The sequence below is a fragment of the Alosa pseudoharengus genome, unplaced genomic scaffold (genome assembly GCF_046254945.1).
Source record: "Alosa pseudoharengus isolate Yale_2024_CS ecotype anadromous, Long Island Sound unplaced genomic scaffold, YU_APseudo_1.1 YU_APseudo_1.1_scf_11, whole genome shotgun sequence".
In the NCBI taxonomy this organism is placed as follows: Eukaryota; Metazoa; Chordata; class Actinopteri; order Clupeiformes; family Clupeidae; genus Alosa; species Alosa pseudoharengus.
In genome coordinates, this window is record NW_027468576.1 from 23,189,692 (window position 1) to 23,205,805 (window position 16,114).

General features: G+C 46.7%; 1 protein-coding gene across 2 annotated transcripts; it reads left to right on the forward strand.

Annotated features, from left to right (window-relative positions):
* Positions 1-2,854: 2,854 nt before the first annotated feature.
* On the forward strand, positions 2,855-15,640 carry ndnf (neuron-derived neurotrophic factor). 2 transcript variants are annotated; one of them, XM_076277425.1, is made up of 4 exons: positions 2,855-3,249; positions 9,670-9,867; positions 10,929-11,059; positions 13,391-15,640. In XM_076277425.1, exons 1-4 carry the CDS (start codon positions 3,209-3,211, stop codon positions 14,800-14,802), a joined length of 1,782 nt encoding a protein of 593 aa, XP_076133540.1. In that variant the 5' UTR covers positions 2,855-3,208; the 3' UTR covers positions 14,803-15,640. The 2 variants fall into 2 exon arrangements, with proteins under 2 accessions (XP_076133540.1, XP_076133545.1); XM_076277430.1 differs by having other exon boundaries at positions 10,929-11,053.
* The last annotated feature ends 474 nt before the right edge of the window (positions 15,641-16,114 follow it).

The following is a 16,114-nucleotide window of genomic DNA, read 5'->3' on the forward strand; positions in this document are numbered from 1 at the left end:
CCACTCATGTCAACAGACGGCTCGGCGATGTTTATCTAAGTGTGTGTGTGTGTGTGCGTGTTTTTGTTAAACTGTTAAAATCATTTAAGATGGTGAATTGGAAAATTCCTGTCTCTCGATGCGGAATTCTTTGCCGTTGCGTGCCATGGCTGAGGACCGCTAGGGAGGGCCATCAAAGTAGCCGGCATGCAAGCCTACTTCTCAGGAGGTCATCCTTGTCCATGCCCAGAGAACTGGGGGAAAGGAAGAAAAGAGAGATGTATCTTTAGTTAAATAACTAAAACAAAAAACAAAAAAGAGTCTTTATTTTCACCCAACTTCCTGATTTCATGTTATCATGATAATTCAACTGTGTCTTTATTCCTTTTGTTTTGTCTCTGTATTGTGTGTGTGTGTGTGTGTTTGTCTATTCTCATTTGTTTATCAATAAGGCTTATGTATCTTTACTCCATTTGGTCTCAATGTAAATACCCTATCTGGGACAGTGGTGGCAAGCTGGATCACTGCTGGGGACATCTGTGCCCACTGGGGGGTGAGAGGTGAAAGGTCACCCATTGTGTCCTCACTGCCTTGTGTTTCTGACACAAACACACAAGAGGACAGGAAAGGGAAACCATAAATGAGCAGGACTGTTTACAGAACGGCTGGTTGTCATGGCGAGATCTTTTTCGAGAAGTTAATGATTAGCGGGTTCTGCGAGGGACCGAGAAGGAGCGATAATGTCCTCTCGTCTCAGCTGGCATTCCAAAAAGGAGAGGAAGAACTTCCTCAGAAAAGGAGGACGTGTGTGTGTGAGAGTGTATGTGTGTGTGTGTGGGTGTATTTTGGCAACCGTGGGTGCACTAAATAACTGAGATGCTTTCCACTACAAACTTTCTGCTGATGCTTGCTATCATGTATGCAAATGGAAAGTTCCCTCAACGTAGTTTAAAATAAGTGATGTTTTACCAGCCTCTGCAGAATGCTGTGCTACTATGGGCTTAGGCTAAGTCAATTAAGGTAAAATGCTTACACAAAGGAGACAGAACCTCCAAGTCAAAATGATGATATCTCGGCTTACCATGGAAAGCTTTGGACTCCTGTCGAACTTAAGATGTATACATTGACATTTTGTCCATCCATGCTTTGGAAAGTAGGTATGTTATGATGATGTAATCAAGATGACTAAAGTAACCCTTAACATAAAAGAGGCATAATAAATGAATGCACATAAATACAGAAATGTGTTTAAAAGAAGTTGGCATGCAATATTTGTGATTATGTGCATTGGAAGTTTGTTTCTTGTATCTTTCAGCTGACCTTGGCAAAATGTGAAGCTGAATTATTGTTACACTTTGATATTGTTTCTGGTATCTGCTATTTTGGCAGTGTTATTCTTGTCTTTTCCTCTTCCTGTTTAGTGACATGAGTAATGTCATGCCAAGTGACTACAAGGAATCCCAAGTGGTGAAAATCTCTATTGAAAACATCTACTTCTAAAAACATTTCTCAGTTTTCTAGAAACGTGTTCCATCTTCTCCTGTATGACTCATATCAGAAGCATGAGGAATTTGATGGATTTGAAATATCTAATTGACCACTAGATGGGGATATTACACTTATTCATAAAAGAAACGTCTGAAACTCTTGGTAGGCCACATGGGGTGTAAACGCACATGAACTGGTGAAATTTAAAAAGAGGACTGGGAATGTAAAGTTTTAGCACGATTTTGAAAACCTCCGGTTGACAAACGAAACATATATCACGGCATAATCCATACAAATGCACCTGTTAGGCCACATATAGCTTCTGGGTTTCTAGATTTTTCACCATTCACTTTGACATCACCAATCAAACCCATGGCGCCCATACTCATCACCCCTTTCAAGGGCCTCTGGTCATTAGTTCTGCTCGGCCGGTTGAGGACATCCTATCCGGGCCTGATTCCCAGATAGCGGTGCACTATGGAGCGGATCCGCTTCTGAGTCAGCTTAGGGAAGCGTGACCCTCATAAAGCTATAAATTCAGTTGTAATTACCTCCCATCACCGACAGGATTTAGTCAAACTACTCTTATCTAAAATAAATATTTACTGCCGTGGGTTACGGTCCGGCCCCACACAAAAGATCGACTGTCTCGCCAGTGTGTTTGCACCTTCACACGGCTTTAGGTCAAACAGACAACAGTGTTTATGGGGATGCCTTGGAGAACACAAAAAAACGCAAATACAGCTTAAGCTAACACACTCATATGTATTATTTTCGCCTATCAAGAATGAGAAGGGTGCTCAATCAAATACACAAGACATGCTAAAAGGGAACTGTTTTAGCTCTGGCAGACTCCTATGATAAGACTTGCCCACACACACGGTATCCCCTTGGGCGTTGCGTGACTTGAAGAAAGGGTGCTGCTGAAGTGTAATCCTAACGCTGTAAACAAGTCTCTTTGCGGAGAAACTTCGAGGGAATCCCCTCCCTGAAAACAACCTGACAGGCATAGACAAAGCATTTCAAACGAACATTTTCAGCTGTTTTTCTGGCAACGTCCAATGCTCCTGCATTTGGGCGTAGACACCACCTATCAAACTTAACGAACTGAAGCACATATAATTAAAACTGATTGGGCATGGATGCAAATTGTCGTTAAATGACAGATAGGTCAACCAATGTGGCCCACCAGATTTAGTGCTGTTGCAAATGAGCGATGCTCATCTTCCACTAACAATGACATCAACATTTTCTTAACTTGTTTTTCATTCATAAAGTGATATCATCAGAGAGCTCGCAGGTCTATCTGTGATAGGCCAGATGCAGGTTATGGAGGGAGTCGGGTTGGGTTTTATGTTTGTTGGGGCCGTGTTGTCCAGGAGGAGTGGGCTGGCTTTTGGGAGTCACTCTTGTGAGCGGGGAGAGACTGAGTTCGCACCAGTTCGCCTCTCAGTTTAGACGGAGTCTCTGAAGCGTCCGCACGGCAGGGGAGGTACACTCTGCCAAAAACTCAGGATACCTTCAGACTTTTGGGACAAGCTAAATCCGCTAGATGTGAGTGCACGCACCAAGAGCTGTAATCCCATTGCTACCGCACCAGAACTGAGGATTCTACCGGGATCAGAAATAGGACAACTTTATTGCGCGTTTGAATACTGTCAACTCGCATCCCCACACATTTACTTTTCTTTACTTTGTTGCGCGCAAATTGAACTGAAACACATAATCTTGGTTCGGACGAATGTTCAAAATGTCTCCCACATCACTGAGCAGGTCAATAAGGTAAGACAATTTATAAGAATATTGGAAAACACTGTTAATAGGCTATTTGACGGGTATATTTGAATGTAATGACTAACTGGAATTCAGTTGCATGAAGAAATTAAAAAAAAAAAAACTCGCGTGTCTGCATCTGCCTTTTCATAATTAGTGGTTGAATGATTCGTAAAACGTTTGCGAAGACTTTGGCAGTTAAGAGATGAGGGGAGAAGACAAGAAACAGAGGGACTCTCCGAATAAAGAACGGCTGCCTTTGAAAGGGCTGCCAGTGAGCGAGGGAAGGGGTTTTGCGGTTTACAACTCCGGGAAGTTAAGGGTTTCAAACACATTTCAAATCAAGCCCGAGCTCGCACGCTCCTTTAATTTGGTTCCTCCGACTGGCTGTACGTCAGGGGGGAGCATGACTGAATGTCGCGCGGAAGACATGAACTTTTTGAAGGAGTTAAAAAGGACACGCGGAAGGCAGTGTCCACGGGTTCGGGGGCCGAGACGCTCCGCTTTGTGCTCATGATGGGGTTCCCATGCTCTCAGAGGTGACCGAGCGCCGTCCTAAGCCGCCACACGCAATTCATCAGTATGCGTCCTCGCCCCCTTCTATAGTGTTGGGCATACAACACTATAGAACCTGTCGGTTTTATAGTGTTGTAGACACTGACCCTTCACCGAAAATATGCAGGAGAAATGTTTGTTTTATTATTTTCTAGTTGTAATTAATCTACCTGACTGACAAATTTACGCACCTGCAAGAGCCTGACAGCAGCACTTGGCCCTGATTTTTGCAATCAGTGAAAACCACACAAAATTCCACTTTAAAGGATAATATGTGATTTTCTTCAAAACATTCTACATGTCATTGTAAATGTATCTGTGGAACCGTGTATCATTGTAGAATGGATGTAAACTAGTGAACTCGATTTGGGGAAAAAACTGAAATAGGTTTTTTTGGACAGTTCATGTTTTCTTTAGTTGTCAGAGGATTTTGAAATGTTTCTGTGATGAGTTGTTGATTCAATATTTACTGTCATATAGACATTCTGTGTCTTGTTTCTTTGTTTTGTGCAGAAAAAAAAATAATGTCCATTTTCTTGTCCATCTTGGCCTTGGGAATATAATGGGGATTTGAATAACTGTATTTAAAAGTGAAGCAAAGCCACTCTGCTTCCCGTATACTTTCTCAGGAGAATGAATCATGAACAAAAAAGTCTTAAAATGGGAAGGTCTGTGTTGCATACCGTAACTAAACCTCAATTTGCATATGAAAACACAGGGCTGAAAGAATTCCGCCAGTGTTGCTATAGCCATTTATGCATCCGGCACTCTGACAGGCAGCGAAGGATATACAGTCTCTGCTGCGATCGCCTTTGTGCAGACAGCTGGGGCTGGATGTCACGTCCTGTAGGTGGGAGATTAGGGATTTCCTAGCCTGGGATTAATCCTTTCTTAATTCATACGTTTTCCCCTCATTTCCATACCTGTTCAGCAAACATTCTTGGACACTTGCTTGGGAAACGGCCACAATTGTGTGCACCCTCATGCAAACTTAACAAGTGCTGTTTCCCCCCAGATACTCCTTCTTTTGCCTCCTCTTTTTGTTGTTGAAAAGGGAGTCTTTCGCTGATGTCAGGGAATGGGGACGTGATTGACTGATTTCTCACGATGCTCCATTCGGTTCCCCTCGTCCTTGATATGCTGATGGGTGGCGGGGTGGGACGCAAAATTCCCATGGGGGGGCTTTCCTCCTCCCCACCCTCACCCACACCCACACCCACAGCCCTACCCCTCATCCCCCTCTCTCCGTTGGGTAATCTGTGTGATCTTCCCCTCCCGTCACAATGACAGCAAGAAAGTTCACATCAGTCAGAGGTGGGACCTTCATTTGAATGCCTCATTTGTAGAGGAGTAATAGAGGGTGCCCTCTGACCTTGCCCCCACTCCGCTAAGGAGCATTCCAGGATGCCACACTTACTGCCGGGGCCCTGGAGATAGATGGGAAGGCAGTGACTCAGAAGCAGAGCACAGAATGGGCTCTCTCCTCTCCCTGTGCCAAAGAAGAGAACAGGGATTATATGATGTTCCTCCCGGCTTTTTTTCCAGGACACGTCAAGTCACTCTGCGGTAGAATGAGGTAGTCTGCTTTGGCTGAGTGACATTAGAATCAGTGATGCTGGCCAGGTGGTGTTTTGAGAGTGGGCCTACTACTCCCTCAGCCTACATGTTCTCTTTAATATACTGGATTTCCAAAGAAATAAATTGGACTCAGAAAATTAGCCCTTCTATTAACAATACTGGGCAACCATTCTGACTGGATGCGAAAATAATTTTTTGGTCTAGGACTTGTTCTTGGAATTGTGCCGTAATCATGCTCTATACCAATTCATCAACATTCCTAAAGTTTGGCTTTCCTGGAACGTCGGTGCAAATTCGGGTTTGGCTGCCGTGCACATCTGTTCCAGTTTGGTGCAGGTCTAGTGTGTTTTGGGGAAAAGAACTGCGGTGTAGTCTCTGTTCTCTCTCTCTTTCTCTCTCTCTGTGTTCTCTCTCTCCCTGTTCTCTCTCTGTTCTCTCTCTCTTTCCCTCCCTCCCTCTCCATGTCTTTACCTTCCCGACTCTCATTTTGGCTCTGTCACGGAAACGGAGCCTTGCTTTATGCAAGTCCGTCAGGCTCTTGTAAATCTCTCGTCTTGAGTGTGGCGCAAGGAAACGCAAAGACGCCAGGTTTACAGGAGCGCTACCAAGAGTCTGCCTGAGTGGAATCCGAAATGTCTCTTTATTTGTGTTTAAATTAAAGTGTCTCTCCTCCTCCTCCTCCACCACCACCACCTCCTACTCCTACTCTTCCTCTTCTTCTAATGGTCTCCATGTGGGTTCAGGAGGCAGGAGATGTAGCTGTGTTGGCTGGGCAGTGGAGGGAGACAGCAATATGACCATACAAATAAATATCCACTGAAAGGGAGCTATTGAGGTTAGTAACCTCGCTGTGACTCATTGACTCACACACGGGGCCTGTATCAGATTTGGTGGTGTGTGTGTGTATATTGTGCTGCTGTGTTTTGTAATGGACGGGGTATTCCAGTGAGCGCACATACCATGGCGATGAACCACTGTAGCATTAATAAGAGGCAGAGAGAGAAAGAGAGAGAGAGAGACAGAGAGAGAGAGAGAGAGACAGAGAGGGGAGGGGGGATTTCACTCAGTGGCTCTGCTGTGCTTGCTGTCAATCATGTATCCCCTTTGGACAGTGTGATACACATGCTCAACAACAACAATATCCTCTTCACACCGAGAGCCAGATTGATTTACTTTTCGTGATTAACAATCTCACACCAGCTCATTTACACCTCACATCTGATGAGATTAATCAAGGTGAAAGACTAACAGAGCGTGTGCTGTACGCCACCCACAATGATCTTATCACATTAACGAATACGCAATTGTTTTCAGCAGTCATGAGTAAGTGATAACACATCGACTGTGTGAAATATGCCCTCAGTGGTGTCACTGTTTATTTTCACATGGTTAGCAACATTTGGAGAAATTTTATCCGGCTGTTGTGAAGAGCACACCACAGTGGAAAGCCATTAAGGAGGAATTTACACAGTTTACACACTGTAAGCACTGCTGTGCTTTTCAATTCTTGAATTCCACTGAGGACTGTAGTATAGTGTAATTATGCCCATGTCAACAGTTCAGGGGATAATAGTTCTAGCATTTGCTTTTTTGTTTTGTTTCTGAATGACCATAAAGATCACAGGGCACCTGTAAAGACCGTTAAATGAGTCACGGTCACAGCAATGATTTGAGAAATTGTCCAAATTTCACCAAATGTAATTGTGTGGGCATGAAAAGGGGTTGTTGCTATTGGGATCAATGGTCCTCTACTGTAAGTGATTAACAGTCAAAGAGAGCCATTCAGCAGATTATTTCCCATTATGCTTTGAGAGTTTAAGCTGTTCGGCATTATCCACTCGACCCCCAGAAGCCCTTTTCTTTTAGCTGCCAGAACCTCCTATTTATCATGCATCTGATATACATTTTTTTAGTTCATTCTTTATGGCCCACAAGTGCTTCAAGTTTTGAACAAAGTTCCTGTCGGAATGAAATTGAAAAATAAATGAATATATAAATAAATAAAAACCAGCAGCAAAACAAAGTTGACACGATTGTGGCTGACTCTGCCTTCAAATTATCCTCCCCGAAATTACGATCAGACATTCTCCATTGCTCTAATTAAACATTAGGGCTTATTTGTTCCAGATGCAGTTTTTTTGAAGTTTTATTTTTGTATGGGAGTTCTCTTTGGCCTGGGAATTACCCAAGCCCATGCAGAGGAACCATGCAGAACTTTAAAGAACTGTACAAGCCCACATTGTGGAGAGGCCACTTAGACTCCAGAGTGATGAGGAAGATGAACCGGATCACCCAGTTGAATCTGAACTAGAGAAGAGAGTAGAGAGGATACCACAGCCAAACAAATGACCCCACATAGATACAAGTTATACAATTTCTATAATGACCCTAAGGAACACAGACCCATGTCCATCTTTATGTGTTGAACACTGGACCACTATGTGGATGCAGCATGCTGTTACTTAAATGATATCAGACAAAATAATCCTTTTAGCTGTCAACTCCTAAATTAGCGACGCCACTGGACACTCCATTGACTTCTAAGCCAAGCTGAACTGTTTGACTTGTGTGGCCGGCTGCCTATTAGAGGCTTGCGCCTCTCCTTAAGGAGAGATTGTAAATGAGCACAGCACTCTCTGCACCTCCGAGCTGTCCCCGGGTAAAAATAGACACGTCTTTGTTCCTCCCGACACGCTTCTGAAGTGAAACGAGACAAGAGGAGGAGATAAGGATCTGTTCTCTGGGAGTCAAACCTCAAAGTGTCACTTGTAAGGCCGCCCCGCAATCCTACAGCCACCCCACCCAACACCCACCCACCCATCACCCCCTCACACTATGTATGGAAGCCTGGTATGAATGCTGCCGCTGCTTCTGATAGGCTGTTGTAGGCCTCGGTGCGCGCCATGTGCGATAAAGAAGAGGTAACAGAGCAATAAAAGTCATGCTTTACAGCAAGGGAAGTGTGTCCAGCGTCTGATGTTTCTGCTGATGCCCGACATGCTTGTCTCGAGATGATTTAGAAGGTGTCCCAGTGTGAGAAAAACTAAAACAGAGCCACGGGAAGTAGACAAGAAAGTGAGAGAATAACACAAGACAGTGAAGAGAGAGAGAGGAATTGAAGAGAGAAAAGGGAGAGTGGAAGGGTCATTAAAAGGACAGCCTCTCACTTGCAGTAAATGGCAGTAAAGGATCTGGCTAATCTGCCATCATTAGCCTGATTAAATCAGTGGGGATTTGGCTTTCCCATCAGCTGCAATCAATGTGGTGAAATCAATAGACAGAGGATATCTTCCGAGCGCTCCTTTCGCCAGAGGAAGAGAGCAGAAGGCGAAAACAGAGAGGGAAGGCAGTGAGAGAGAGAGAGAGGGAGAGAAAGAGGGAGAGAAAGCCTGCTTAGCCATTCCCCACGCCATCATGCATTTTACCCATGAGTATGTGGCCCTCAGTGTTTCCCACAGAACTGAATTCTATTTGTGGTGGTAGGTTTGCAGAATTAACTTGAATTCAACAGTTTTTAACAAATTAGCGTAGCGTGGTTATGATGAACCAGATTTAAGCACAATTTAGTACAACCTGGAAAATCATTGTGTGGTGGTCAATATTGATATTGTGGTGGGCCGCCACAAATAAGTCAATGTATGGTAAACACTGGGCTCTGAATGGCCATGTTAACATTGCAGTGGGATGAGTATGGATCTGCGCTGTCCAACTTTGGGAACTTCCTTCACTAACGGCAATCAGCTCCACACACACTCCTAAGCCACTATACACACGCTGCACAAGGCTTACACACGAGCCACAGTGTAACTGAGGCCCTTCTCCAGGAAGTAGAGATGTCTTCAAGCTCAGAGCTGGGTCTTGACCCACACATGTGAGATGAGTTTCAGCACCATGTCCTGAGGTGTTGGGGCCCGAAAGCGAAGCACAGCTGCGTTAGTTCGGCCGTCTCAGCTGGAGCAGCAGTGCTCCCTGGTCATGTTGGTATGTGGTGCTTCCTCACTCGCGTTAGTGTGGACTTAGGCAACCCTATTATGTACCGTGGCAGAGAGCCATTCGTATAGCTCGGGCTGCATAATTGCAAGGTGTTCGTTTATGGGGGAGGCTACTGGTATGCGCTACTGCATGCATTTGAAAGGGCAGTGGAAAGCACAGCCCTGAGAACACTTTGAGTAATCTGATAATCATACTAGTCAGAAGTTCGTAGTACATGGATGCATCATGCATTTTTTCCCATGTGGTCAGAATGTCGGGAATTGTAATGGAATGGTTGTCTTTTTTCCCCCGTCTCTCCCGCAGATTGAGAATGTGCTCCGGTCCAGTCAGCCTGCTCCTGACCCTGGTGCTGGTGCAGGGGACGGTGGCCCAGAAGCTGCCCACTCGAGATGAGGGCCTCTTCCAGATGCAGATCCGTGACAAGGCTGTGTTCCACGACTCGTCCGTCATGCCCGACGGAGCGGAGATCAGCGGCTACCTCTTCAGAGACACGCCCAAAAGGTACTGGCCATCTGTCTGCGGTCAGCCGTGGCTAACTGTGAGGGAGTGGAAACCCTCCATTATGAAAGCCTAGCTGAAATATTAGCAGTCACCCTAGACAGGGGGGGTTATACCTCAACTCATCTCGGCCTCAGTTTCATGTATTTCCACCAGTGTGTGTGTGTGTGTGTGTGTGTTTCTTCTGGTCACGTATGGGGAACAGGGGGATGTGGAAAGCATTAGTGAACATGCGTCTGACGAGGCCTGGGTATGCATTATGGATGAGAGGCTCGCAAAAATGATGTTCAAGTGATTGAGAGAAGGTCAGTGTCGATCGAGGAGCACTCTGCAAGTGCAGGGACAGAAAAAATGGTGGTCACGTATGTGTGTGTGTGTGTGTGTGTGTGTGTGTATGTGTGTGTGTGTGTGTGTGTGTGCGTGTGTATGCCTTAGTCCATATACCCCTCAGAGAGTTAGGGTATTCATCTGCTCCAGAACAGGATCGGTGAAGGATGGGGGAGGGGAGTCTGAGTAGATTTAATTAGATTCAACATGTTACCAGTGAATGGTCATGAGAAGACCCTTCCTTTCTCCTCCCTTGAGGGCCCTAGGGTTAAAGAAGATGGAGTCGGGGGCTGTTAGAGTTACTAGATTACTAGACAGAATACAGACTTCAGCAGAGTTTGAAATAACCAATATGGTTCCTTTAAGCAATGGACATTGTTTATAGCACATGTATACCAATAAAAATGTTATCGTAAACGATAATACGTCATTTGGCAGTGTAAAAAATATATTCCTATCTATTGTACTCAGTCTTAAGCCTCAGCAATTGTTCAGAGAATAAAAGGCCCTGCAGTCTTAATATGGTGGAACTGTGGCAAGCAATTAAAAGTTGAGGAATTGTGGTTGCAGAAGTGGTTGTTAAATGGTTAATGATTCATTTACCATGACAATAACATATTTTTCACGGCTATTTAAGATGTCAAACATTGTCCAGAACAGGCGTGAAATATCTTTTGCAACAACAACCCCTTTGCTTTACTCTAAACTCTCTGTTGCTCTGTGTCCGGTCTCGGCAGGTACTACTTTGTGGTGGAGGAGGACAACACACCTCTATCTGTGACGGTCACGCCCTGTGACGCTCCCCTGGAGTGGAAACTCACCCTTCAGGAGCTACCAGAGGAGGCCAGTGGAGAAGGATCAGGTAAAGGTCAGCACGCGACTTCGTCCACGACTTACAACACACGCTCAAGACAGGGCCTGCTGACAACACATGTTTACACTGTAATTAGTGATACATTTCATAGGATAGACTGACAACTGCTGATGTGAGAGTCCTTGGAAGGTATATGAGACTTAGCACCTCAAGTAACACTTGACACTTGTCAGATATTGAGGAGGGTGCATTCACGGGTGTAGATAGCAGGGTTGTGCACAATTCGAATTACAATTCTGCTTCTTGTTTGCTACCTCAATTGAAATGCAAGTGAAATTCAAGAATTGAATTGGAATTTAAGAGCCAGTTTCAATTAAATTCTGGAATTTTGCACAAGCCTGGTAGATAGGGAGTTGGAGAGCCGGATAAATGGGGCCTTGCAAGGCATCTCGTTAAATGGACTCGGCTATGAAGGAGCCGGGTGTTGCCTTTGATGTGGTGGCTCCAAGTCGCGAGAAGGTGGCTGTTTTTAGACCAACCATTAATGAGCTCCCAGAGAGACTGACCACACCTGACGTCTGCCTGAGCCACACCTGACGCATGTGTGTCTGTGTGTGTGGGTGTGCGAGCGTGTGCGTGCGTGTGTGGGTGAATGAGTAAGAGAGAGAGGCTGTGTGGAACTGAAAAAGAGCAGCCATGGTCCCAGAGACTGAATGACGGCAGGAGAGAGGGTGAATAGAGCCTGTTAGAATTCCTCTCCTCATCCCAATCATCTCTGTGCATAATTCAAGAAAAAAGGTCATGACCCTTCCCTCCCTCTTTTTCTAGCCCCCTCGTCTTGCCATCAAAGGCTTTTCTTTTGCGTTCCTGCTCTCTCTCCCTTTCCTTGGTCACGGTCTCTCTTGTTCTCACTCCCTCGTGCTTCTATTCTCTCTTTCTTTCCTCCCTTTTCCTTTTCTCTTCTTTCTCTGTCTCTCTCCGTCTCTCTGTCTGTCTTTCTCTCCATCTGGACACGATCTGAAAACACAAGAAATCAATGAGTCCCAGTCCCATTAGACTTAAGAACAGAGTAGTGGTTTTACTGTGTGTGTGTGTGTGTGTGTGTGTGTGTGTGTGTGTGTGTGTGTGTGTGTGCGCGCGTGTGTGCGTGCCTGCATGTGTGTGTGCTTGTTCTGGGTCAGGATGCCTGCATAACAGTTTGTCATCATGTTTGTCAATTTGTCCCAATGTGTCGGGCGATTGTGTGAACACGCAGAGATTCATTTGATGTAACATGGTGCACATACCTGTAATTATGCACTGGAGAGCATTTAGCAAACATTTTTGCGAGTCAGGAAAATATCTGGGTCCCTCGCTGCTGTGGCTGTCTTGGGAAGGAAATTAATGATTTCCAGACACGGGAATCCCAACACTACTCGACTTGTGCGCCTGTACTTTTAGCTCAACTGATGGAACACAGACTAATCATTCAGTTTGAACACTGATTTGATGTGTGTGTGAGTGTGTGTGTGTGTGTGTGTGCGTGCTCGGTCTCTGCTTGCCTTTCGTTACGTACTGTGCAATTGGCCTCCTCCCTTTGGAGCGTGGAGGGGTTTGATAATATCAAAACTTGGCTCAGAATGCCTCAGACTGAAAGAGATATATTGATAAGTACTCAGACCTCGCAGCGCATTCCTGCAAGAGGGAACTTGGCATTTGGTCTGTGTCAGTTTTTGTTGCTCTCTGACAAGCGAGAAATTTGCTCTTGTTTTTTTCCCCTCCGGTGTCTGATCGAAAGTGAAGCATAAACGCTCAGGGAGTGTAAATATATGCATACATAATCCGTCTGTCTTTTCCCGTGTTTGCCAAACGGCCTCCGCTGGGATCTGATCTTTTGAGCGCGACTCGTGTTAATTTAGCGCACCGTGGCGCGCACTCCCTGGTCGACAAACATAATATTATGATTCCACCGCTCGGCTGAAATAAACCCCCGGCCGCTGGCTCCCCCGATGCAGAGAGGCTACAAGGCGCCTCTTTGTAGCGCGGCTTCCCAGGACAGGACAAGGCGAAAGTGAATGCGGGCCCTGTGATCCGAGGGGATGTTTGGAAAGAAAACACACCGGCTACACTCGCGAGGGGCTAATCGTCCGCAAGGGTCCGCGGAGCCACGGCATGACCTCACCAGCGTCAACATGCTAAACGCCTCATTTTCAGCATCCGTGGAAATTATTTTGCACCAGGGTCCAAAAACAGCAGACAGGCAAACAAAAGTAATAATAACAAGGCTTAGCTCTAGTGAGAAGGCTAAGAGGAAAATCCTGTGTGTATTTTTTTATTAGTAATTACAAGAGGGAATAGGCCCTGTATATGTTTCACTCACTCCTATTTTCTTCTTTCACTTTTCAGGTGAGCCTGAGCCTTTGGATCAGCAGAAGCAGCAGGTCACCGCCAACGAAGGCACCGAGCTCTTCACCTACAAAGGCAACGACGTGGAGTCCTTCATCTCCACAAGCTCGCCGTCCGGTCTCTACCAGCTGGAGATACTTTCGACGGAGAAGGACAGCAACTTCAAGGTGTACGCCACCACCACTCCAGAGTCGGACCAGCCCTACCCCGAGCTGCCGTACGACCCGCGTGTGGACGTGACGGCACTGGGCCGCACCACCGTCACGCTGGCCTGGAAGCCCACGCCGACAGGCGTGCTGATGGGTCAGCCGGTGCAGTACTGCGTGGTCATCAACAAGGAGCACAACTTCAAGAGCCTCTGCGCCGCTGAGGCCAAGATGAGCGCCGACGACACCTTCATGGCCGTGCCGAAGCCCGGCCGCGACTTCAGCCCATTCGACTTCGCCCACTTTGGCTTTGTGCCGTCCGAGAATGACTTCGGCAAAGACCGCTCGCTGGCCACCAATCGGGCGCTGGGCGGCAAACTCTCTCGCTCCTATAACGCCAAGCCCAAGACGTCGGACATCCTGAAACTGTGCATCGGCAACAAGAACATCTTCACCGTGTCCGACCTGAAGCCGGACACGCAGTACTACTTTGACGTGTTCGCGGTGAACAGCGCCACCAACACCAGCACGGCCTATGTGGGCACGTTCGCCCGCACCAAAGAGGAGGCTCGTCAGAAGACGGTGGAGCTCAAGGACGGCAAGATGGCCGACGTCTTCATCAAGCGCAAGGGCACCAAGTTCCTGCGCTTTGCGCCCGTCTCTTCGCACCAGCGCGTCACCCTCTTCGTCCACGCCTGCCTGGACACCGTCCAGGTGCAGGTGCGTCGCGACGGCAAGCTGCTCCTCTCACAGAACGTCGAAGGCGTCCGGCAGTTCCAGCTCCGCGGCAAGGCTAAGGCCAAGTACCTGATCCGGGTGCGCGGTAGCCGCAAGGGCGCCTCCACGCTCAAGGTCCTGGCCAGCACGCGGCCCAGCAGCAAGCAGCCCTTCCCGTCGCTGCCCGAGGACACTCGCATCAAGGCCTTTGACAAGCTCCGCACCTGCTCGTCCGTCACCGTGGCCTGGCTGGGCACGCAGGAGCGCAACAAGTTCTGCGTCTACCGCCGCGAGGTGGCGGAGGGCTACGGCGAGGAGCAGCGTCGGCGCGAGCAGAACCAGTGCGCGGGGCCCGAGACGCGGCGCAAGTCCGAGAAGGTGCTCTGCAAGTACTTCCACAGCCCCAACCTCCAGAAGGCCGTCACCACAGAAACCATCACGGGCCTGGAGGCCGGCAAGAGCTACCTGCTGGACGTTTACGTGGTGGGCCACAGTGGCCACTCGGTAAAGTACCAGAGCAAACTGGTGAAAACGAGGAAGTACTGCTAGAAAAAGGACTGCACAGAAGAAATATATTATATATATATTAAAAAAAAAGAAGTTTATTTAACTCTAAGTGATATTCTACTAAGGAGTGTATACAGACTGACTACTCACACAGCTGGCGGGCTTGTGGCCGAGATGGAACTGCTTTTAGCGAGAGATACCGACCTGTATATTTATGTTTACATTGCCAAGTCAAGACGTTTGGCCAGAGCCCGGGGGGGATTCGCACTGGCACGCTGACGCCGGTTGTGGGGTTGGCTGAGTGTCGAGGAGGAGGAGGAGGAAGAGGAAGGAGGATCTCTCATCTCATGTGTGTTGCTGTCGGTTGCTGCATGAATCCTGCGTTTGTCCCTCCCGCCTGTCAGTCCTCTCTGTTGACTCGAGTGTCACATTGACCCACAGAGATAGCTGTGTAGGTCCAGCCCTCCCCCACTACACACACACACACACACACACACAATCCCATTCTCTCCTCTCCCTCTCATAGCATAACTCACTACATGTCTAGGAGAGTTTTTTTAAATTATTTTATTCTTCCTCCTCTTTGTTCTGTTGTTCTGGTTCATTTTGTTGCTGTTTTTTTTCTTCTTTTTTTTTCTTTTTTCATTTGCGTTATTTGATGGTAATTATAAACTGATATGAGGACAATGTAAATCTATGACTGGTCGATGTTGAGACATTCCTCTCCCCTCTCCCCCCGTGTTCCGTTGTAGTGCAGCCCGTGTTTGTGTTGCTCTGGAGCTGCTCTGTAAAAGTGTTCTGTGTTCTACCACTGTGTGTGTTCCATGTACAGCGTTGTTCTGCCAGTATCCATGTACATAAACACTAAATATAGAGACAAGTAATCCCACTGTTGTTTGCCGGTGTTGTGTTTCTCTCTCTGACAGCATTTATGCGGTCTAATCAATGACATATACAGTATAGATAGACGATCAATACAGTTCAGCAATGTATACTTTCCTGTGCAAGATGTCATGAATGGAAATATGAGAAGGGTGACTCATTAGTTCATGTGTTTCCATCCGGAGAGGTGTATATGACCTTTATGTTCCCATGTAGTCATGAGAGAGCCTATGACAACCACAAGAAATTATGCAGATGTCCTTGGCACTCATTTCCTACACAACCGTCAACAAAAGCTTGTAGGAGTACACAAACATAATCATGTGCCAACCATGACGTCCGCTATGAGATGAACGCTCAAAGCGAAAGCTGAAAGTAAACACACTATTCCTCCTCACACGAGTGCACATGTGAATACACACTCGTAACCCCCGGTGCTCCAAATCACACACTGCATAATTAACAGGAGACA